Below are 24,307 nucleotides of genomic sequence, written 5' to 3' on the forward strand. Positions count from 1 at the left end.
AAAAAAAAAAAAAAAAAAAAGAGAGAGAGAGAGAGAGAGAGAGACATGGGCCCCAAAGAATCATCAGAATTTACCTCAGGAATCTCATGCTGGGAAAAAAACAAAAGACTGAAGTCTGGTGCCAGTCAGAGAAAGGAACATGTCTCACAATTCTAACAATATGTCTGGACCAACTAGATGTGAAGACTGGAGCCCAGTCAAGGATCACCCTTTGACTGTTTAGCTGTGACTACTTAGCTATTCACAGTTCGGGTCTTTTTTTTTTTTTTGGTTTTTCCAAACAGGTTTTTTCTGTGTAGCCCTGGCTGTCCTGGAACTCACTCTGTAGACCAGGCTGGCCTTGATCTCAGAAATCTGCCTGCCTCTGCCTCCCAAGTACTGGGACTAAAGGTGTGCACCATCACCACTCAGTTCTGCTCTTCTTTTTAAACCTAAGTCTTATGTGAGGACCTAGGAAGTTGGACTTGGGGGTGGGCATAGAGGTCCACTGGACCTTGTTATTTGTCTCCTTCCCCTATGTGGCCACATTGAATGGACCTTCTTTCTCCAGTTTCGTTAATACAGGCTTGTTTAATTGGCCTATTGGTGGCCAAGCTTAGTTTGTTGAAATATCAGGGCCCATGTCTTATCACTGTGGTAGCTTAGTCTTTTTTACCTTGTCACCCTAGGTCTATTTTATATTTCAGGAAGTGAATATTAAAGAATGTTACTGCTGGAGCTGTCAAGATGACTCAGCCGCTGAGAGCACTGGCTATTCTTCCAGAGGTCCTTGAATTCTGTTCCCAGCACCCACACGGCAGCTCACAACTGTATGTAACTCTACTCATCCTCATACAAACATACATGCAGGCAAAACACGAATGCACATGAACCTCTAAAACTAAATAAATTCTTTTTTTTTTTTAAAGATTTACTTTAAATATGTTATACGTAAGTACATTGTAGCTGTCTTCAGACACACCAGAAGAAGGCGTCAGATCTCATTAGGGATGGTTGTGACATACCATATTGTTGCTGAGGACTGAACTCAGTGCTCTTAACCACTGAGCCATCTCACCAGCCCCATAACCTTTGTTTGTTTGTTTGTTTTGTTTTTGTTTTTTTGAGACAGGGTTTCTCTGTGTAGCCCTGACTATCCTGGAACTCACCCTGTAGACCAGGCTGGCCTCGAACTCAGAAATCCACCTGCCTCTGCCTCCCAAGTGCTAGGATTAAAGGCCTGCGAGACCACTGCCCATAAATTCTTTTTAAAAAGGAAACAACATTACTGCTGTGTTTATGCTCACCTTCCTCCAACATAAGCTGGGGGTGTGAGGGAGGATTCTTTTTTATTCTCTGGGCATTTCCAGTCATCTCACTTTGGGTTTTGTTTTTATTTTGTGCAACAAAATCTTACTATGTAGCATTGACTAGCCCTGAACCCACTAAGTAGACCAGGCTGCCTCCTTCTCCCTCCTCAACACTGGATTAAAGGCAGATGCAAACACTACCCACCAGCTTGGTTATTTTATTTTAAGACAGGCTCTCAAGTATCCCAGGCTAACTTCCAATTCTTTCTGAAGATGATCTTGAACTCCTGATCTTCCTCCCCTTCACCTGGTCTTCTCTGGGGTTATAGGTGGGTATCACCACACCCGTCCTTTTTTAAGGAACTTTCTAAATGTATTTTGGACAGATAAACCCAAGGCTTCTCCTCTAAGACTAGGCAGCCTTCCAGTCTTTGGCCGGCCCAATTTAGTCTTACCCAAGAATCTGCTGAGTTACCTCCCATTCCAGGTATCTGATCTCAGATATCTCCTGGAGTCACTCTGTCTCCCGCCTTTGAAGTGCTATAGAAAAGCCTGCCGGCCCATTACAAGAATCCTGCTGGGTCAGTTTAAGCAAGAATCCGGCCACCCTAGAGTCTCTTCCGAGAAATTTTCCACGTGTTACACCCCCATCCTCCAGAGTCCTTGCTTGGTTCTTTTGGCTAAAGTCTTTATTTTTCAGATTTGTCCGCTTAAATTCAATCCATTTTTCCTACCCAGGTAATAAAGTCTGTCCCCTCTCCCCTCGAGACAGGGTTTTTTGGGTAGTCATAGTACTACCTTGGCTCTGTAGACCAGGCTGGCCTCAAACTCACAGTGATCTTCCTGTCTCTGCCTCCCAAATTCTGAAATTAATAACCCTGCTTTGTGTGTGTGTGTGTGTGTGTGTGGCCACTTTGGCCTTCACTATGAGCTCCTTTCCAATCCATCTTTTCTACTTTCTCCTTTTTTTTTTTTTTAATAGATTGTTTTGGTGATTTGTTTGTTTTTCTTCTTTATATGTGTATAAGCATGTACCAATTCAATTATCCCTTCTCGGTTTATTTTTGACACAAGGGTTTATAGTCTGGTTCACAACAGAGTTACAGCAAAGGACGTCCTTGAGCTCCAAATTCTGCGGCTTCCACCTTCCAAACACGTTAAAGATTCTTCCTGTCCCCACCCCCCTCCTGCCTTTCTCCCCTCCAGCCTAGAAGGAATGCTGAGCCAACCACGTGCTCCATGAACTGGCTACATCTCCTGCCATGTGAAGTTTAAGGAGAGTCAGGGTCATTTCTCAAAAAACAAACCACATTGTCATAACAGTATATGTCATGATGTATCGAAAACAAGAGTCCTATGAGAAGGACTGTAGTGTGGGCTAGGACGTGAGAGCCTTCCTGGGTTCAATTCCAAACACAGTACACATATACACACACAGAGGAATCCTACTTGCCCTGCAACCTCACCCCCCACCCTCTCTGCACCCCATGCTGGCTCCCACCAGACACATTTTCATTAAAAGATTGGCTACTGAATGGTTTCTTAGGTTACAAGGTATCCATCACAAAGACTTGGTTCCGGGATTCGAATAGAAGAATAGAAAAGCAGCCTTAGACAATAGAAAGAAAAGGGTGTAGCACCTGGGTGTTGTCTGGGCTCCCATCCACTTTGCAGAAATTGAGCTCTTGGGCATCAAAAACTTCTTAAAGTAAAATAAAACTTAAAAGGAAAAAAAATAGTTACTTTTGTTTTTTTTTTTTGCCTTTTCAAGGCTGAGGATGAAATCAGGGCTTCAGGCATGCTAAGCAAGCACGCTGCCATCGAGCTATATCCAGCTTACTTTTTATTTTCTTTCTCTGTTCATTTCCTTTTTGCTTTTGAGACAAGGTCTCCTGCTAGTCTAGAGCGGAGTAGAACTTACTCGTTCAGGCTGGAGTCCAGCTCAAAGCGGATCTCCTGCCTCCCCTTCCCGAGTGTAGGGATTATAAAGGTCTGATGCTACACCAGGCCACTTTTGTTTTTTTAAAAAACTGCTCATCAGCCAATGAATTATATACTTTTAAAGATTTATTTATTTTATTTATATGAGCGCACTGTAGCTGTTTTCATGCACACCAGAAGAGGGCCTCGGATCCCATGTGGTTGCTGGGACTTGAAACTCAGGACCTCTGGAAAAACAACCAGTGCTCTTAACCACTGAGCCATCTCTCCAGCCCAGCCAATTAATTATTACTGAAAGTGTTTTTCTGCTGAATTTAAAGCTAAGTACAAAGTTCTCAAAAGTAGAGGTGAAAAATGTACTGTCCGCATTTAGATGCTTGCACAGCCTGCACAAGGTTCTGGCTCCCCATTGCCAGGCCTGGGAAGGGAGGACAAATGTATAAATGACCACATGATAGGTATCCCATATCAGGGTCTACAATGTAATGGAAATTAAGATAGCTCATACTAGTCTTTCCAACATTTGGGAAGCTGAGGCAGAAGTCATTGCTGTGAATTCAAGGCCCGCTTGTTCTACACAGTGAATTGCAAACAGGCCTCTCAAGCCCCCCCCTCTGGAAGACTTGGATAGGTCTTTGTGCTACAGCGCTTGTTTCGGATGCATGCAGTTTAGCCTGAAAATAACTTATATTCTGATGCTGAGCCAAGGAAATTGGGTCCGGTATGCCAGCCCCCAAAAGAATGGGTTTCTCCACTTTTCCATATAGCACCTTCCACAAAAGAAAATAAGGATAAACTGGCAGTTTACCATTTAATGCCTTAAAGGTCGTCCTCCAGCCTCGCCAAGGTGAATGAACAAGTTAGTAGTAACTAGCCCTTGGGGATTATATCAATTAATTTTGTACATAAAAGGAGTTTGAATCCCAGGGAAATTTACAGAAGAAAGCATTCTCATTGTAATGATTGGTCCTGGTAAACAAAGCCAAGGCTGGGTGGGAAGGGAGGGAGGACTGGGTCATTACCATGAAAGCCAAGTCTGCCGACTTACAAATAACCATCCTTAGACTCTGCCAGCAGAGTTTTGAAAAAGGTAAAATGGCTCTCCTTTCTTGAGTCCTTCCTTCACAAGCTGTCAAATCTCATCCCTTAGTTCTGTGAAATTTCCATTACCTTCTCTCATAATTAGCATTAAGGAAGAAAGAAGCAGATGGGTGTGGGAGAAGTGACACCATGTGAGATGGGTCAGTAGGTCAAGTCACCTGCCCATTCGTCTGAGTTCCATCCCCAGGCCCACAAAGAAGAAACTTCTTATGCCAGCTGTCCTTTGATTTCCACTAGAGCACCCTAGCATGTGCACAACCTCTCAACCCAAATAAATAAAGTTTAAAAGCCCCACACTGGACAAGTTGATATCTGAGAGTTAGAGTATTCATGCCTCCCATCCCAGGCTAGCCTGGGGTGTACAGACATACCCTGTCAGAAAAAATGAAATAAGCCAGCCAGACATGTTGGTGTACGCCTTTAATCACAGCACTTGGGAAGCAGAGGAATGCAGATTTCTGAGTTTGAATCCAGCCTGGCTTAAATAGAAAATCTGTGTGTCAAGATTAAATAAACTGGCCTAAGACCCCCAAACCACATAGGAACAGAAAATAAATACAGTCACTTTATATAATGTAGTGTATAATAAAAAAAGAAAGACCGGGCCGGGTGGTAGTGGCACGCGCCGTTAATCCCAGCACTTGGGCAGCAGAGGCAGGCGGATTTCTGAGTTCGAGGCCAGCCTGGTCTATACAGAGAAATCCTGTCTCAAAAAACCAAAAAAAAAAAAAAAAGAAGAAAGAAAGAAAGAAAGACAGACAGACAGACCAACAATGTGTGTTAGGAAATTGAAGGGACAACAAAACAAGTTTGAGGCTAACCAGCTCAGCCTGTGATTTCGAGGTGGTCATGGCATGAGTCTGAAGCCAATGAGCTCAGCTCTGCAACTAGGATCGTTCTGCAAGCCTCAGTGCCACTCAGACTTCAGGTAAAGAAGGAAGTCTAGCTACTCCGCAGCTTGGAGCCCCTTTAGCTCGAGAGAAAGGAAGGCATCTTGGGATTTGAGCCTCTGGAGGACTGGGGAGCAGGTATCCACTACCTCACCTGGTGCCTCACTTCCTAGCTGCACCATAAGCTTTCTCAATATCTCTGGTGGGTCTGTGACGCTCAGCATAAGAGGAAAGCAACTAAAGCACAAGGTTAAGGGCATGGCAGACAAAAGCAGTATTTTTATTAAATTTCATATATCCCCAGCTGTCTTAAAAGTCAATGATCAGCCGGGCATGGTGGCACATGCCTTTAACCCCAGCACTTGGAAGGCAGAGGCAGGCAGATTTCTGAGTTCGAGGCCAGCCTGGTCTACAGAGTGAGTTCCAGGACAGCCAGGGCTAGAGAAACCCTGTCTCGAAAAAAAAAAAAAAGTCAATGATCTAGCTGGGGAGTGGGGGGCACACGCCTTTAATCCCAGCACTTGGAAGGCAGAGGCAGGCAGATTTCTGAGTTTAAGGCCAGCCTGGTCTACAGAGTGAGTTCCAGGACAGCCAGGGCTACACAGAGGAAAGCCTGTCTCAAAAAAAAAAAAAGTCAATGATCTTGACCCTGATTTTCTGTTTCCCCAACCTATACCTTCTAAGTGCTGAGATAGCAAAGGCCACCCCACCCTGTGGATGCGGTGTTGGGGAGCAAACCCAGAGTTTAGCACATTCAGAAGAAACATTTTTCAATCCTTAGCCTCAAAGTCATGATATCTGGATGCAATCTCCTTAGCCAAATCTCCTTAGGGCTTGCTCCAAACTGAATTCCTCAGAGGAGCCTTTGTGAAAAACACCTGCTTTCTTAGTCATTGTAGAAAGGTTTTAGTCAGAGCCTGGGAAGGCAGCTGACAATGATAAGAGGAGCAGGGGAGCCAGAGTGGCGCCACACCTTTGCCCCTACACTTCTGAGCTCCCTGCTAGGCCTGAGGGTCAAAGGTAAACTCCAAGGAGGCCTTATGGAGGACTTCAGAGATGTTTCTACATTTTCAACTTTAGGTGCTTTCACAAATGTTCTTTATGGAGCCCTTGAGCTGTATTAATGTATAAAAGTGCACACTGCCAAACTCAAAGACCTGAAGGCAATCTCTGGACCCCACAAAGTAAGACCGAACCCACTGCTACAAGTTATTCTCTGATACCTATATGCTCCCTATGTGCTTCCATTGGACCTTCTTGATAGCCTCCACCCCTCCCTGCAACATACACCAAAAATAAATAAAATGTAATTTTAAAACGCTCACTGTGGCCGGGCAGTGGTGGCGCACGCCTTTAATCCCAGCACTCGGGAGGCAGAGGCAGGCGGATTTCTGAGTTTGAGGCCAGCCTGGTCTACAGAGTGAGTTCCAGGACATCCAGAGCTACACAGAGAAACCCTGTCTCGAAAAGCCAAAAAGGAAGAAAGAAAGAAAGAAAGGAAGGAAGAGAGAGAGAGAGAGAGAGAGAGAGAGAGAGAGAGAGAGAGAGAGAGAGAGAGAGATATGGCCTGGCAGTGGTGGCACACACCTTTAATCCCAGCACTTGGGAGGCAAAGGCAGGCAGATATCTGAGTTCTAGGCCAGCCTGGTCTACAGAGTGAGTTCTAGGACAGCCAGAGTTACACAGAGAAACCCTGTCTCGAAAAACAAAAAAACAAAAAAACAAAAAGAAAAAAGAAAGAAAGAAAAGAAAGAGGGATATGGATTTTATAGTCTAGAATACTGGATTTCTTATTTTCTTCTCTTGTAGCTGCTTCGGCCTACCCATTACTGGAATTAAAAGAATGTGCCATTATACACAAACCCATATCTTTATCTGCTTCCCCAAGCCTAAGACCTAGCAAATTGCTGGTGAGGCTTGCTTGTTCAATTAACAACACATCTAAAGTATATTAAATATGCCTGGAAATAATGACTGAACTGCGTATAGGCTGTGCAAATGCACCTATTCCAGCACTTGGGAGATTGGAGACAAAGATTTAGGAGTCCCCACCAACAAAGAACATACATAGGCTGGACCTAGGCCTCGCCGCTCACATGTAGAAGTGCAGCTTGACCTTCATTTGGGTCCTGAACAACTGGAACAGGGCTGGCCCAAAACTGTTGCCTGAATGTAAGATATGATCTTCACACTGGACTGCTTTGTTGGGCCTCAGTAGGAGAGGAAGCACTTAGCCCCACAGACTTGAAGTGCTCAGCTGGAGAACACCTGGGGGCGGGGAGGGGGAAGGTCAGGAAGGAGGGGCAGGGGGTAACCTTGAGGTGGACAGTGAGCAGGATGGAAGGTGAATACATTGTAAAAAGTTAAAAAGTTAAAAACATCCTTAATTCCACACACACACACACACACACACACACACACACACACAAAAGAAGTAGCCGGGTAATGGTGGCACAAGCCTTTAATCCCAGCCCTTGGGAGGCAGAAACAGGCAGATTTCTGAGTTCCAGGCCAGCCTGGTCTATAGAGTTCTAAGACAGCCAGAGAAACTCTGTCTGGAAAAACCAAAAAATAAAAAAATAAAATAGCTGGGTGGTGGTGGCACACACCTTTAATCCCAGCACTTGGGAGGCAGAGAAAGGCAGATTTTTGAGTTAGAGGCCAGCCTGGTCTACAGAGTGAATTCCAGGATGGCCAGAGCTACTATACCCTGTCTCGAAAAACCAAAAACCAAAAATAAATAAAATAAAAATAAAAAGATGTAGACTTAGGAGTCCTAAATTATTCTTGGCTATTTAATGAGTTTATGGTCAACTTGGCATACCTGAGACCCTGTCTCAAAATAACCCTAAAACTCAAGTCCGCAACATGGCTCCGTAGCTTTAGCCCTGCCTAGAGGAGCCTGGAGACTTAATTTCAATCCATGGAAGTATTTAACACACACACACACACACACACACACACACACACACACACACACACACACACACGGGAGGGAGGGAGAGAGGGAGGGGAAGAGAGAGAGAGAGAGAGAGAGAGAGCGCGAGAGAAAGAAAAATTAGGGAGAGGGAGGGAGGGAAAGAAGAGGGATAAAGGACTTTGAAACTCAAGATTTCAAAACAACAAAAAATTTAAACAAAAGGAAAAACTGAACCTCCCAGGTAGTGATATTACCTCTATTTTTTTTTTTTTTTTTTTTTTTTTTTTTTATGTTTTTGCTTTTTTGAGACAGGGTTTCTCTGTGTAGCTCTGGCTGTCCGGGAACTCACTCTGTAGACCAGGCTGGCCTTGAACTCAGAAATCCACCTGAGCCTCTGCCTCTCTAGTGCTGGGATTAAAGGCGTGTGCCACCACCGCCCGGTTTGTGACGTTACTTTTATTTATTTTATTATTATTTTAATACTGAATTACACCCCGTAGCCTTGGCTGATCTGGAACTCACTTTTGTAGACCAAGCTGGCCTAGAACTAACAAAGATCCTGCAGCCTCTGCCTAGAAAACTCTAGAATTAAAGGATAGGCCTCAAGATGTTTAAAAACAAACAAACAAGCAAACAAACAAATCTACTTTCTCAGCTAGGAGGGTGTGGGTGCGTGCGTTGGGGGTGGGGGGAACAGTGAAGGTCATTCTGCCTCAGAGAAACTCAGCCCAGGAAGCAGGGTGGGTTGAGTAAGGATTCTCCCCGGGGTGGAGGAGGGGCACTGGAGCCTCCCTGTCGGGGGGGGGGGGGGGGGGGGGAATGAGCCTTCAGCCTATATAAGAACCTAGCGCCTACCTCCTCTCAGAAGCTTCTTCTCCACCCCTGGAGTGCTGCTCTCTCACCGCCTTCTAGGCTAACTCCGGCGTGCCTGTTTCTTACTCGGGAAAGGTAATATCTGTAAATTCGGGACATTTTTTTCTTTTTTTCCCTTCACTTTTGTGGTCTTAATCTACCAGGTTTAGAGAGGCAAAGGTAGATCCAGGGTTTCCATAAGAGTATTTCCTGTTTCAGCTTTGGAGATGACGGTTCCAGGCTTAACCTTAAACCCATTTCTGCCTCGGCCGAAGGTCGCCTCGGCCATCTTTCTACTTAAAAACTAGAATCTCTTAAATTTAACTGAGTGGTTTTAGTGTAGAATTTGGATTTCGATGTACCTTGATTTGGGTTAAACTTGGGATCCGGTACTAACTCTTGTCCTTGACTTCATCCAGGTTTTCTGCTCTGGTTGGAGATGGATTCTGCGCGTCCTTCCCTTGGTGGACCTTCTCACCTTGCGGTACTCAAACTATGGGGGCACTTTTTTTCTTTTAAAAAGTGCCGCCAGGTTTTAAGCCCTGCCGGTTGAGAAAACGGCGATCTGCCACACCTCTAAGTTTTGAACTAGAGCACTGCTACCACGTGTTCCGGGTTAACTTAAATGTGCTGGGAGTTGGGATTGGGGCAGGGAATGAGGTTGAGTAGAGACTGGGGTGGTAAGTTTAGGGGCCGGCACCTCCCTGTCCAGAAGATGACCCGAGGCGGTAGTTGTAGGGGACCTGGGTAGCCTATATGCGCCCCGTCGCTGCTTGGAGCTGTTGTACCTATGTAGTGGCCATCAAAGTGGAGGCCCTCTCTTGAGCCTGAACGAGAAAGTGCTTCCACTTTGTGTGCCACTGCATGGGGAAGGCATCTACTTAGCGTCTGACCCGTCGGTCATCGAAGAGGACTAACTACCTGGCTTCCGGAAGTGAGTGACCCACGAGTGCGTGGGTTGGGCCTGGAGTTTCATGGGTGCCGGGTCAGTTGGGGTGCCATTTGAGATGAAAGGCAATCATGAAACCAGATGTGTATTTGTAGATGTATCCTCAAATGTTTGCAGGTATGCCTTGACTTCCAATCTGTGGTACTCAAACTGGGGGCTCTTTTATATTTACTCTGAAAGAAAAGTGCCGCCAGTTTCTGAGTGTTACCGGTTGAGAAAACTCAACGAGTGCAAAACTAGGTGCTAGTGGGTCATGTGTTTTCACTGGAATTGAAATTCTGGACCAGTGACTGTCACACGTGGGCTCCATGAGTCGCAACACCTGGGCATTACAGGAACTAAGCCTTCCGCATTCCTAAAGGAGCCGGGATCCGGCATGGGCCTTGGAGGTACTGAGCTCATGTCCGGGACGATGGAACACACAGGGTCGATCAAAGTGGAGGCCCTCTCCGTGGCTAGGCGGGAAAGTGCATCCATTTTGTTTGTCTCTGTGTGTACATAGCGTCTGAAGCCTGCTACAACTGTAACCTGGAATTCTTTACCTGCTTAACACTAAAGGTAACGTGCTGGATTCCTTGCCACTGGCTACTAAGTTGCAAGTGAATGGTGACGAGAAACCAGGGTGGGTCATGGAGGCCCTCCCTTACAGGTGGTGGAAGCCTCAGGTCTGGGTATATAGGCCTACTTAGATCAGGCGGCTGCCATACATTTCGTTAAAGTTGTCTGTCAATTTTTGATAGGATTTGGGGGTTGGAATTGGCAATCTGCACCTCCCCCACCTACTCTTTCTTCCCCCTCTGCCTGCCGTGCTTGTCACCTGACCATCTCCAGTCATCCCAGTAGCCACTACTATCTAATCCCAGTGCTTTTTTTTTTCATTGACAGGGTTCCTCTCTAGCCCTGGCTGTCCTAGAACTCAGGCTCTAGCCTCTGCCTCTCAAGTGCTGGGATTAAAGGAATGTGCCATCACTTCCTGATTTTATGTAGCCCAGGCTCAATTCCCGGCCCAGGAGCACATGGAATTCATTGTTGCTTTCTGATTTTCAGGTCTTCGGATTCCAGAGATGAGTTGAATGAATGCTGCCTAGCCTGGGCTTGCGTTCAACCTGCAGGCCTGGCTAAACTTCAAAGATTTATGTTACCAGAGCTCCATTTGGGAATGTTTCAACCTGTGATACTCAAACTGTGTGACACTTTGTTCTTTCAAAAGAAGTGCCGCAAAGTTTGCAGTGTTACCGATTGAGATAACTGCAGTTGGGAGGGCTGTGTGGCTGCCCACCTGGTGGCACTCAAATGCAGGAGCACTCTTCTAATCTCCTGAAAGGTGGAAAGTGTTGCATCATTTGGGTGCCATCTGTGGGTATGATGTGTCCTTGCTCTGTGATCCAGTCTCGGGGCTTGGCGGGTATTATGTGTATAGCTATATCTATTTGGGATTGACCAATGCTTCAGTTGCAGGCATGATTGGATTTAGGGAAAAGTCCCTTATAGCCATGCTCAAAATGGAGGCCCTATCTAAGCTTTTAAGTGGAAAGTGCTTCCATTTTGTGTGTTGCTGTGTGGGGAAAGCATCAGAGCTTCAATCAACCAAGGAACTTGGCTCATTCTGGTGAGACTCAAATGTGGGGCACTCTTTCTGGATTGTACATAGAAAGTGCTACTACTTTTGGGTTTCTCCTATGGGCACCATCCACGAAGATGAAGATAACCCTGGAGCAGCCATGTGATTGCTATTGAACCAATGCTATGGGAAAGCAACCAGTATTAGCCACTGAGCCATTTCCCCAGCCCCCTTTTTATTAATAAAGTCTTGACTATTCTCGTCTTTGCTTTTTTTTTTCCACCTTCCGTTATATGCTGTATGGTTCCTAGGGATGGGACTTTGCAAGCACCTTTGCCCATTTCTTAGGCATTTCTTAGCCCTAGCTTCCTTTCCTGGGTCTTGCATGCTTAACAGCCTAAGAAGCTAGCTGTGTGGACTGGTCTAAATTCATGAGGTAGCACAAGCTACCAGGTGGGGGGGGAATACTGGTACTGAGACTATTCAGCACCTGGTTCCCTATCTCAGGGAAAAACACCCAAAAAGTGAAGTACACCCAGATAGAACAGTTTTAGGGGTAATTAACCCCTGAGTTGAAAGTCAGACCCCCCTCTTCTGTGCATGGCAGGCTCCTGCCCAGGTTTACAACTTACAGAGTGGATGTCCTGTTGGTGGGAGGGGTAGCTTTAAGTCTACACTGTAGCAGTGTTCAGACACCTAGAAGGGGAGAGTACCCGTTCCCATTACAGATAGTTGTGAGTTGCCACGTGGTTTCTGGAAGAGCAGCCCTACCAGTTTACGGGCCACACAGTGTTCAGTAGTTGGTGTGTCAGGTCATGAGCTACTCAAGTCCTGATTTGAGTATTCTGGCCACATTGCCCCAGGTTTTCTGGAGATTTAAGGCATGTTCTCAATTGGGCATAATTAAGCATTAGCCAGGAGAGCAAGAGGGTACATTTTGAGGCCTCATTTGTGTTTGGGCGGGGAGGTTTGTACTTTGCTTACAGCAGGTTTTTCACCTGCTGTACAAATTCCCAGGTGTGATCATAAGTTTGAGTCAAGCAATATGGCCTGCCTCTATATATCTGCGAGGATTACTGCTTGTTGCCTTTGGGAAATAATTCGGTCTCTCACAGTCTAGTCTGTAGCTCTAGACTTGGCCAGTAGGTGCCAGTCTTGGTCCATGGAAAGTCCAGGTCTCAACTGGGGGTTTTTCCTTTCCTGTGGCCTTCACAGCTCAGTGAACTCATAATAAAAATAAATCTTGGCAGCAATTGGGAGGCAGAGGCCAGTGGAGGCCAGCCTGATCTACAGAGTGAGTTCTGGGACAGCCAAGGCTACACAGAGAAATCCTAGGCCGGGCAGTGGCGCAGGCCTTTAATCCCAGCACTTGGGAGGCAGAGGCAGGCAGATTTCTGAGTTCAAGGCCAGCCTGGTCTACAGAGTGAGTTTCAGGACAGCCAGGGCTATACTGAGAAACCCTGTCTCGAAACCCACCCCCCCCCAAAAAAAAAAAGAGAAATCCTGTCTTGAAAAAAAACAAATAAAAAAATAAATAAATAAATCTTGGGCTGGAGAGATGATGACTCGGGTTAAGAGCACCAACTGCTCTTCCAGAGGTCCTAAGTTCAATTCTCAGCAACCACATGGTGGCTCACAACCATCTGGGACAGTGTACCCACATACATAAAATAAATAAAATCTATAAATAAATAAATAAATAAATAAATCTTAAAGAATAGGAAGTAAAGCATATTGCACCCAGCTTGTCATTCTAGAATTCAGGAGGCTGAGGCAGGTCTTATACCCAATTCCATGAGTAAAATGGCTTCATGCTTTTTTGTTTTGTTTTGTTTTGTTTTGTTTTCGAGACAGGGTTTCTCTGTATAGCCCTGGCTGTCCTGGAATTCACTCTGTAGACCAGGCTGGCCTTGAACTCAGAAATCCGCCTGCCTCTGCCTCCCAAGTGCTGGGATTAAAGGCGTGTGCCACCACCGCCCAGCCAACTTTATTTTTATTATTTACATATGTGTATGTCTGTATGGGTAGGAGGTAGGGCCGTGCCCATGAAGGCTTGAAAGGGGAGTTGGAATTACAGGTGGCTGTAAACCACCTGACATGGGTGCTGGAAACTGGACCCAGGTCCTAAAGCACCCTGAGTGCTTTTAACTGTGGAGCTCTCTCTTTCCAGAGCTATTTACCAATCTGTATGCGTCTCGATGATTTAGTATTCCTACTCCAAAATCGAGCTCAGCATTCCCATATTCTTTTTCCTCCCCAAGAACTCAGAATTCATCTCTCACCACAGGACTCGAAGCTTGCAGCTTGGATGTCTCAGCCTCTTGCACAGCAGCCAGACACCTGTGTCCCCTAGAGCATTATTGGTCAAATAAAGCTCATTTAGGGTCTGGTTGATTCCCAGGATAGAAGAAAGGTCCTCACATGCTTTGGAGGTGAGGCCGCAGCTGTCCAGCCTGCAGAAGACAAGCTGAAGGTGTATGAGGAATGCTTTTATGTGAGTACAGCTACTTCAGACACACCAGAAGAGGGTGTCAGATTTCATTACAGATGGCTGTAAGCCACCATGTGGTTGCTAGGATTAAAACTCAGGGCCTTTGGAAGAGCAGTCAGTGCTCTTAACCGCTGAGCCGATTTTTTTTTTCTAAAGATATATTATGCGTACAGTGTTCTGCCTGCATGTATGCAAGCCAGAAGAGGGCACCAGATCTCATTATTATAAATGGTTCTAAACCACCATGTGGTTGCTGGGAATTGAACTCAGTACTCTTGGAAGAGCAGCCAGTGCTCTGAACCTCTGAGCAATCTCTCTAGCCCTGTTGACTGTATTTAAATGAAACCATCATGAACCCATCCAGTGGTTGCTGGACACATTTCTTAGTGGTGTAGCCCTTAGCTGACAGTCACCCCACCATGATCATGCAGGGTTCTAATTAGCTCCAGTGTGCCACACATACAAAAAGATTTAGAGGGACTAGAGAGAGATGGCTTAACAGTTAAGTACATTTGTAGCTCTTGGGTTTAAGCCAGATGTGGTGGTGCACACCTTTAATCCCAGTATTTGGTGGGCAGAGGCAGTTGGACCTCTGAGTTCAAGGCTACCCTGGTCTACAGAGTGAGTTCAAGGCCAGCCTGGTCTACAGAGCAAAGACTTGGGGTTGTTCCAGACTTCTGAACGCCTTTCCACCGTATCACCAAGTCAAATGCTAGCCTTTGGAACTGTAAGCCAGAATAAACCCAGTTTTCTATAAATTGCTTTTGGTCAGGGTGTCTTATCACAACAACAGAAAAATTGTACAAGTTATAACAATGTGAGTTATTATAGACTGGATCCCCATGTGGTTTGGAACCAAGGATCAATTATTTCCTTTTGCAGTTAATTGTTCCTCAGTTTTAGTCTGGAGCCAAATTTGGTAGGGATTGTGTCAGCCCTCAGTGGTTCCCTGTCTCCAAAGAATGCATCTGTGACCAAGCCAGCTTAGTCAGTCAACAGGTTCTCCAAGGCAGGAGTGAAGATTAAAATGGAAAATGACAATTAGACAACACTGCAGCATAACCCCAGGCAGTTCTGAGGCTGAGGCAGGTTCATTTCTTCCCAACCTACTTTTATATCATTTTAATTACATGCAAGTAATCAGGTCAGTTCTAGGTTAAGGAACACCCTAGACAAACACAAATGGTCAAGGAACCAGCAATGCAATAAACAAAGTCCCATGATCACTATTTCTAAGGGCTTGTCAGGATGACCAAGCTATCTGAGCCTACTTCCCTGTCCAAGCCCAAAATAAAATTCTTGCCTGAAGCCTCTTGCTTTGTTCTAACCCCAATTCAGATTCCTGCTAGAGCTTACTTCTGTGTCCTAGCCCAATGTCAAATTCTTGTCTGAAGCGTACTTCCTTGTTGGGGCCCAATGTGAAACTCCTGCCAAATTTCTAGAAGTGGCCCCAAAAACTCTCCAAACATCTTCTGTAGACAAGGAGTCTTAGTATCTACAGCTTGTTAGGCTGGGGAGATGGCTCTAGCGGTTAAGAGCACTGACTGCTCTTCCAGAGGTTCTGAGTTCAAACCCCAGCAACCACATGGTGGCTCACAACCATCTGTAATGGGATCTGGTGCCCTCTTCTTGTGTGCCTGAAGACAACAACAGTGTACCCTCATATCTGAAATAAATGAATAAATCTTTTTAAAAAAATAATAAATCTGCAGCTTGTTAAGGATGTGGATTTGGAAGCCTGAGAGTGGTGGCACACAACTTTAATCCCAGCACTTGGGAGGCAGAGGCAGGCAGATCTTGAAGTTCGAGGCCAGCCTGGTCTACAGAGTAAGTTCCAGGACAGCCATGGTTAAACAGTGAAAGCTGTCTCATTTGGGCCAAACAGAACTGCAAGGACTCTACCATGAAGTGGTTAGCCAGTATAGTAAGAGATTAGAGAAACCCAAAAGCCAGAACTGGAAAGATGGCTCAGGGGATAAGACTGCTCTGCTAGGAGACCCAAGTTTGGTTTCCAGTCCTGATTTGTTGGTCCACAACACGTAACAGGTACACCAGGAGATCTAAATCAAATGCCCAGATCAAGCCCTGCCTGAAGGGTGATCCTTTTAGTCACACAAATTAACATCTTTTTTTCTGGAAGCCTCTAACATCCTCAAAAGTGCATCACCTGGTTTTGTTTTGTTTTTTTCTTTTTTCTTTTTTTTAGTTTTTTTTTTTTTTCAAGACAGGGTTTCTCTGTGTAGCCCTGGCTGTCCTGGAACTCACTCTGTAGACCAGGCTGGCCTCAAACTCAGAAATCCTCCTGCCTCTGCCTCCCAAGTGCTGGGATTAAAGGTGTGAGCCACCACCACCCGGCCATTGTACACTCTTTCTTCTTATTTATTTATTTATTTTATTTTATTTTTTTATTTTTTGGTTTTTCTGGTTTTTCGAGACAGGGTTTCTCTGTGTAGGCCTGGCTGTCCTGGAACTCACTGTGTAGACCAGGCTGGCCTCGAACTCAGAAATCCGCCTGCCTCTGAATCCCAAGTGCTGAGATTAAAGGCGTGAGCCACCACCGCCTGGCTGTACACTCTTTCTTAAAGCCAGAATTCTATATAGCCCGGGATGGCCTCAAAGTCAAACTTCTGGTCCTCCTGCCTTTCATCACCCAAATGCTGTGATTACAGGGAGAAGCCATCAGACCCAATGTGTGCAGTGTTGGGAATGGAACCCAGGGCTCCCAGCATGTGAGGCAGAGAATTTGGGGGCTGAGAGACATCCCCAAACCGAATGTTGTCTTTTCATTTATGTTTGGATTTCTCAAAGAAAGGGGAAAGGGGCAGAGAAAGACAAAAGGAAAAGTAGTTGCCTCCATTAACATCCCCACCTTCCCCCACCCCTCCAACCTCCCCTCAAGGAAAACACTCACCACAGCTTCTGGAGTCTGCAGGTCTGGTGCCTCAGGCCTTCCCCCAGCTGCCACAGGCCCCTGTCTCCCAAGTCATTGAAGCTCAGGTCCAGCTCTCGGAGGCCCGCGTTGACCTGGAGCACACTGGCCATCCCTACACAAGCATCTGAGCCCAGTCGACAAATGCCCAACCTAGAGGTAAGGATGGCCAAGCTGAGTTTGCCCTGTGCTTTTTGGTAATGTCACCATGGCTGAGATAAAAGCCATATCTGAGTGCAGGGGTATGGCTTTGCCAACTTTTGAAAGAGAAAAAAGAAAGCAGAGGGGAAGATAGGACAGAAAGCAAGGGCCCAGGTAGGATGAAACCCAGAAAAAATACAAGATAAATAGGAACATTACTAATAAGCACTGGTTCACTACCAGCACCCATGGGCAGCAACTCCAGATTCAGGGAATCTAAATCCCTCCGCTAGCCCGTGGGCACCAGGCAGGCACGCGGCAGTAAGATACATATGGAGCGTTTAAAAGCTTTGTTTGTTTGTTGAGACAGGGTTTCTCTGTGTAGCCCTAGCTGTCCTGGAACTCACTCTGTAGACCAGGCTGGCCTTGAACTCAGAAATCCGCCTGCCTCTGCCTCCCAAGTGCTGGGATTAAAGGCGTGTGCCACCACCGCCCAGCTTAAAATAACTTTTTAAAAAATTTAGTTATTATTATTATTATATGTAAGTACACTGTAGCTGTCTTCAGACTCTCTAGAAGAGGGAGTCAGATCTCATTAAGGATGGTTATGAGCCACCATGTGGTTGCTGGGATTTGAACCTTCAGAAGAGCAGTCAGTGCTCTTAACCACTGAGCCATCTCTCCAGCCCCTGAATAATTCTTTTTTGGGGGGGGGGAGTTGGAGGGGGTTGGAGACAGGGTTTCTCTTTCTCTGTATAACCCTGGCTGTCCTGGAACTCACTCTGTAGACTAGGCTGGCCTTGAACTCAGAAATCCACCTGCCTCTGCCTCCCAAGTGCTGGGTTTAAAGGTGTTCCCCACCACTGCCTGGCTGACAGGTAGGTTTCTAAGAGTTCAAGGCCTACCTGGTCTATAGAATTCCAGGACAACCAGCGCTACCCAGAACCGCCCCCATCCCCCCATCCCCCCCCTTGAAAAACCAGGAAAAGACAGAACAAAAGACAAACAAACAAAGCCGCCTAGCAGAGCAAGCCAGTAAACAGTAGCCTTCCAGGTTTTGTTTTGTTCTGGGTTTTGTTTGTTTGGTTGGTTTTTGCTTCAAATTTCTACCTTGGGTTCCCTCAATAATGAACTATAACCTGCAAGCTAAAATAAACCCTTACCTTCCTTCCAAAGTCACTTTGGTCACGATGTTTATCACAGTAACAGAACACAGACTAGGACAGAGGGTCCAGTCAGTGTTGTTTGTTCTGAGACCTGAAGGGTTAGCCTGGAAATTAGGTAGACAGAAGGGCAGAAGGATAATTTCAGGGAATGGTAGTGATTTGTATTAAGAAAGGCCTTGCCCAGCGGTGGTGGCGCACGCCTTTAATTCCAGCACTTGGGAGGCAGAGGCAGGTGGATTTCTGAGTTTGAGGCCAGCCTGGTCTACAGAGTGAGTTCCAGGACAGCCAGGGCTACACAGAGAAACCCTGTCTAGAAAAATCCAAAAAAAAAAAAGAAAGGAAAAGGAAAGGCCCTGTGGCTAGAAATCTTGAAAGATGTTGTATCTAGAGCCCACCAGGGTCTCAGTGCCCCAGAGAGGTCGGATGCTGAACTCGGAATCACACTCACCGGAGGGTCTGGAGTTTGCAATCTGGATGCCTGAGGCCCTCACACAGCAGCAGCACCCCAGAATCCCCAAGGTCATTCAGACCCAGGTCCAGCTCCATCAGGCTCTGGTTCATTTTGAGAGTAGAAGCCAGATCTTCACAGGAAGCTTGTCCAAGGTGGCAGATCTTCAGCCTGCATAACATCTAACTCAGTAAGCATGATAGGGGACCTCCTGAGGTCACTAAATGCATCCTCTGCTCTGTCTTCAGAGTTAAATGTCCTCAGCAAGCTGTGTGGCACATACCTGCGACACCCACCGGCATTTAGGAGACAGAGGCATGAGGATGCTCCAAGAGAGACTAGCCTGGGTACATAGTACGACTCTGTCTAAGAAAGCCAGAGCTAGGGGTGTAGCTCAGTAGTAGGACACTTGCTTGATACATGCAAAGTTCTGGGTTTGATTCCCAGCACTTTTTTTTTTCACTTTTTGTGAAGAAGAAGAAGAAAGAAAGAACAAACAAAAACCCAACAACAAACCCAACCAAACAAAATAAAACCCCAAGGAAAACACAAAAACAAATAAAAACTGTTCAAGGTGGCAAATAATGATATTACATGTATCAGATTACATGTATATTTTTTCAAATTACAATTAGGAATATTTTGTAATATCAAATGTGGTTGTACACATACACCTTTATTCTTTTTTTTTTTTTTTCTGGTTTTTCGAGACAGGGTTTCTCTGTGTAGTCCTGACTGTCCTGGAACTCACTCTGTAGTCCAGGCTGGCCTCGAACTCAGAAATCCACCTGCCTCTGCCTCCGGAGTGCTGGGATTAAAGGCGTGTGCCACCACGCCCGGCCTATTATTTCAATTTCTAAAATTATTATTTTATGGGGCTAGAGAGATGGCTCCGAGTTTAAGAGTACCAGCTGCTCTTCCAGAGGACCCAGGTTCCAAGATCCCCTGGGACAGGCTTTAAGGATGTGAGTGCTGGGAACTGACCCAAGGTCATTTTGTGAAAGCAACCAGGGTTCTTAACCTCTGAGTCATCTTTTCAGTTCCCGTTTACTTCAGGCTTGAGTCAGATGCCAAGAGCTGGAAAACACCCCATTGGCAACAGCCCTGCCTCAGCCTCCGGAGCTCCGGGATAAAATGTAACTCCTGATTTGTTTGTCTACTTTGATTCCACACAGACAGACCTGCCCTCTGAGTTGGCCCCAGAAGAACTCACCACAAGGTCCGAAGCCTGCAGACTGGGTGCCTTAGCCCTTGACACAGTAACTTCAGCCCCAAATCCTCCAAGGGGTTTCCAGTGAGATCCAGTTCTACCAGATGTGAGTTGTTACTGAGAACAGAGGCCAGTGCTTGGCCAGCTGCAGCCTCCAAGAGACACTTCCTCAGCCTAGGAGGGAGAAGGTGAAGAGGCTGTCACATTCTGTGTATTCACCCAACATGAACCTATGGAGTTTTTTCTCTTCCCTATGCACTTGGTTTTGTTTGTTTGCTTGGTTGGTTTTGTTTATTGAAACAGGGTCTAAGTAGACCAGGCTAGCCTTGAACTCACAGAGATCCACCTGCCTCTGCCTCCCAAGTGCTGGGATTAAAGGTATGTGTCACCACTCCAGGCCTCAAATAATTTTTTTTTAGATTTATTTATTTATTACATGTAAGTACACTGTAGCTGTTTTCAGACACTCCAGAAGAGGGCATCAGATCTCATTATGGATGGTAGTGAGCCACCCTGTGGTTGCTGGGATTTGAACTCAGGACCTTCAAAAGAACAGGCCGGGCGGTGGTGGCGCACACCTTTAATCCCAGCACTCCGGAGGCAGAGGCAGGCGGATTTCTGAGTTCGAGGCCAGCCTGGTCTACAGAGTGAGTTCTAGGACAGCCAGGGCTATACAGAGAAACCCTGTCTCAAAAAAACAAAAACAAACAAACAAACAAAACAGAAAAAAACAAAAAAAAGAACAGTCAGTGCTCTTAACTGCTGAGCCATTTCTCCAACCCCCAAATAATTTTTAAAGAATCTATTGGCTCTAGGTATGATCATGTACCCCTTTAATCTTAACACTGGGGAGTCAGAGGCACACAGACCTCTGTAAGTTCAAGGTCAGCCTGGTCTACACAGCAAGTTCAAATCAGGAAGGGCTACACAGTGAGACCCTGTCTCAAAAGTCCAAAACTGAAGACAAAACTAAAACCAACCAAACAAACAAACAAAACCTAGTTTTTTAAATGAACCTTTTTGGGGATAGTAAGGAAAGGTGGGCTGGTTTTGATATGTGCATGTGATATACAGACCAAAATACCACACTGAAGGCTAGGTGTGGTGGCACTTCGAGCATATAGACAGATCATAAGAAGGCCCGCCTATGCTACGGAGACCCTGTCTTTTTTTTTTTTTAATTTATCATATGTAAGTACACTGTAGCTGTCTTCAGATACTCCACAAGAGGGAGTCAGATCTCATTACGGATGGTTGTGAGATACCATGTGGTTGCTGGGACTTGAACTCAGGACCTTCAGAAGAGCAGTCGGTGCCCTTAGCCACTGAGCCATCTCACCAGCCGCCAAGACCCTGTCTTAATAAACCAAGAAAGAAAGAACAGAGGTAGAGGTGGGGGAATGGGACACTGAATCTCAGTAATATGTCCAACTAATATATGCTAATAAGATTTAAAGAAGGGGGGAGGAGCCGAAGGAGGAAAAATAGGAAGAGAAGATGGGGAGGAGGAGGAGGAGCAGGAGCAGGAGCAAAAGGCCTAGTGCAAACCACTCACTGGATCATCTGCAGCTTACACCTGGGGTGCCGCAGCCCCTCACAGAGCAGTTCCAGACCTAGCACCCCAATGCTGTTACCACTGAGGTCCAGCCTGATTAAATTCCTATTGGCGATGACAGCAGCTGCGAGGTCCTGGCAGGCCGAGCTGGAGATCTGACACCTCTTCAGCCTTAGGGGGGAGGGAAGATAAAAGCAAGTCATTACTTAGTGACTCTTCTGGAATTCTCTGCTTTATATTTGTCTCTCTTCTTAAAGGTTACCCGTGCCTCTCCCTCTCCCTTTTTATTTTTGTTTTGATCTTTCTTTCTTTCTCTCTCTCTCTCTTTGTTTTTTTTCCCCTTGAGACAGAGTTTCTCGATATAGCCCTGGCTGTCCTGGAACTTGCTCTGCAGAGCAGACTGGCCTCGAACTCTGTAGACTACCTGGCTCTGCCTCCCAAGTGGGGGTATTAAAGGCATGTGTCACTACACCTGGGTTGCTTCTCCCCCTTTTTATCTGACACAAAATAAAGGAGAAGTTCTTGACTCATTGACAGAGCCATTAAATTGCACACTTGTAGTCCTGGGTTTCTGCCCTGAGGATGAAGAAAAAATAAATAAATAAAGAAGATGATAGCTATTAAGGCTTGGGGAGGGGATGGTCTAGTATAGAGTTTTTTGAATCATAAAAATGGTATAGGGGCTAGATACATGGCTCAGTGTGTAAAGTGAAGATCTGAGTTTTACCCCCAACACCCCAAGAAAAATCTGGAGGTGACTCAGTGGTAGAGCCCCTGCCTAGAATCCCCCAGTGGTGGGGCCTGGAGTGTGACTCAGTAGTAGAGTCACGGAGGAGGCTAAGGCAAGTGGATTCCAGGAGTAGGCTCCAGGCTCAGTTTGAAGAGCTTGCTTCAAAATATAAGGCTGGAGGGTTGGAGGGAAGACTCGTTGGTTAAGAACAAATATTGTTCTTGCAGAGGACTCAAGTTCTATTCCCAGTATCCATGTCCGGCAGCTCACAAGTGCTTGTAAGTCTAGTTCTAGGTGATCTAATGTCTATCTGTGCTCTTCATATACAGACATACATATAAATAAATAATACTAATAAATGTTTTAAAGGCTGTAAGCCTGGTGTAGAGTCACACACCTTTAATCTCAGCACTATGGGGAGATGGGCATGAGTCGGGGCCATGCTGGTTTATAGAGAGAGATCCAGAGTAGCCAGGGATACATAGCGAAACCCTGCTTTTTTTGTTGTTGTTGTTCTGTTTTTTGTTTTGTTTTGTTGTTGTTTTAAGTGGAAAAAGAGGGTCTAGAGAGATGGCTTAGTGGTTAAGAGCACTGGATGATCTTCCAAGGGACTGGGGTTCAATTCTCAGCACCCACATGGCAGCTCACAACTATCTATAACTCCTGTTCCAGGGGCTCTGACACCCTCACACAAACATACAAAATAAATTATATTTTTAAAACAAAAGTGGAAAAAGAGGTTTCCCTACTGTGGTACACTGTCACAGGAGGCATGGCAGACATCAGCCATGTCTGTGTGTTCTTCGTGGATGAGCCCTCTGGGAGAGAGTGGTGTGGACCATGAGAAACTCACGTGGCAGCCAGGACTCACCTCAGGTTCTGAAGCTTGCAGTTGGCATGTCGGAGGCCTTGACAGAGCAGCTGCACACCCCGGCTGCCCAAGGCATTGCGGTATAGGGCCAGCTCGACCAGGTTTGAGTTGGTGCAGACAGCTGCTGAAAGGTATGCACTGTAGATATCAGGAAGTATGCTCCTTTCCTGTCTGTGTAAAGGCCAACACGTAGTTTAATAGTCCATGTAACCATTATGGTTGACACAAATATTCCATTTAACAACCCAGGAAACATTTTTGCCTCTTTATATAATGTTTCTTTCCCCCTTGCTATTTTCAAGTTTATCTCAAATTCCAAGACTTATTAGATTATTCTTAGATTATTCTTTTGTGTGTGTGTTGGGGGGTGGGTGTCTGCATGTAGCCCAGGCTGGTCCCAAACTTGTTGTGTACCTTAAACTCCTGATCTTCTGTCCTTTACCTCTCAATTTCTGGGATTACAGTGGTATGAGTTACTATACTCGACTTCAGACAGACAGTTCTTTTCTTTATTTATTTTGTTCTTTTTTTCTTACCCTCTACCGTGTGTGTGTGTGTGTGTGTGTGTATGTGTGTGTGTGTGTGTGTGTGTGTGTTTTGTTTTGTTTTGTTTTGTTTTGTTTTGAAACAGGGTCTCACTGTTTAGCTATGGCTATCCTAGAACTTACTATGTAGACTAGGTGGCCTCGAACTCAGAAATAAAGGTCTGCCAGCCTCTACCTCTGAATACTGGGAATAAAAGCATGTGCCATTACAACACTTGGTGTTAAGGTCCAAAAATGGGTCCAAAATGACCCAGGCAGGCCCAAGAATACAGCAAAGCTAGATCTTTATTTTAATTAGGCAGCAATGACTAGCCAAGGAGAACAGTGCAGACTCGGGAGCTGACTGTGTCTTTGAATGTTCATCAATAAGTATTTAAAAAGATAATTTGTATGTGTGTGTGTGTGTGTGTGTGTGTGTGTGTGCTCGGGCTGCTACTGATCGGTCAGGGCCACAGAACAGACTCAGGCACGGAACTGCATAACCCTGAGCCAGAATGCTACAGAGTTTTTAAGCTTTCAAACCACAAACATCTGTGCCAACTTATCCCACCAATCAGGTTTTAGGGATGGGACTTCCTTAGGAACATGTCTTTGTGGTCCACTTATCCTGTCTGGCCCCATTGTGGGAGGTGACTTGCCTAACTAGCATTCGTGTTTCAACTTGCCAACCAGGTAGGTCTCTCTCTCTCTCTCTCTCTCTCTCTCTCTCTCTCTCTCT

At 45.7% G+C, this 24,307-nt stretch overlaps 1 protein-coding gene across 1 annotated transcript in view; it reads right to left on the reverse strand.

Moving 5' to 3' along the window:
• Window positions 1-13,781: 13,781 nt before the first annotated feature.
• The window catches only part of Nlrp12 (NLR family pyrin domain containing 12), a 22,974-nt gene continuing 12,448 nt past the window's right edge, over window positions 13,782-24,307 (reverse strand). The window contains exons 4-9 of the mRNA XM_031385035.1: window positions 23,045-23,215; window positions 21,444-21,614; window positions 19,892-20,062; window positions 18,679-18,849; window positions 16,906-17,076; window positions 13,782-13,956 (exon numbers count right to left, since the gene is read on the reverse strand). Coding sequence (XP_031240895.1) covers window positions 13,782-13,956; window positions 16,906-17,076; window positions 18,679-18,849; window positions 19,892-20,062; window positions 21,444-21,614; window positions 23,045-23,215 — 1,030 coding nt within the window. The remainder of the gene's footprint in view (window positions 13,957-16,905; window positions 17,077-18,678; window positions 18,850-19,891; window positions 20,063-21,443; window positions 21,615-23,044; window positions 23,216-24,307) is intronic.

This window comes from Mastomys coucha, unplaced genomic scaffold (assembly GCF_008632895.1).
Source record: "Mastomys coucha isolate ucsf_1 unplaced genomic scaffold, UCSF_Mcou_1 pScaffold21, whole genome shotgun sequence".
NCBI lineage: Eukaryota > Metazoa > Chordata > Mammalia > Rodentia > Muridae > Mastomys > Mastomys coucha.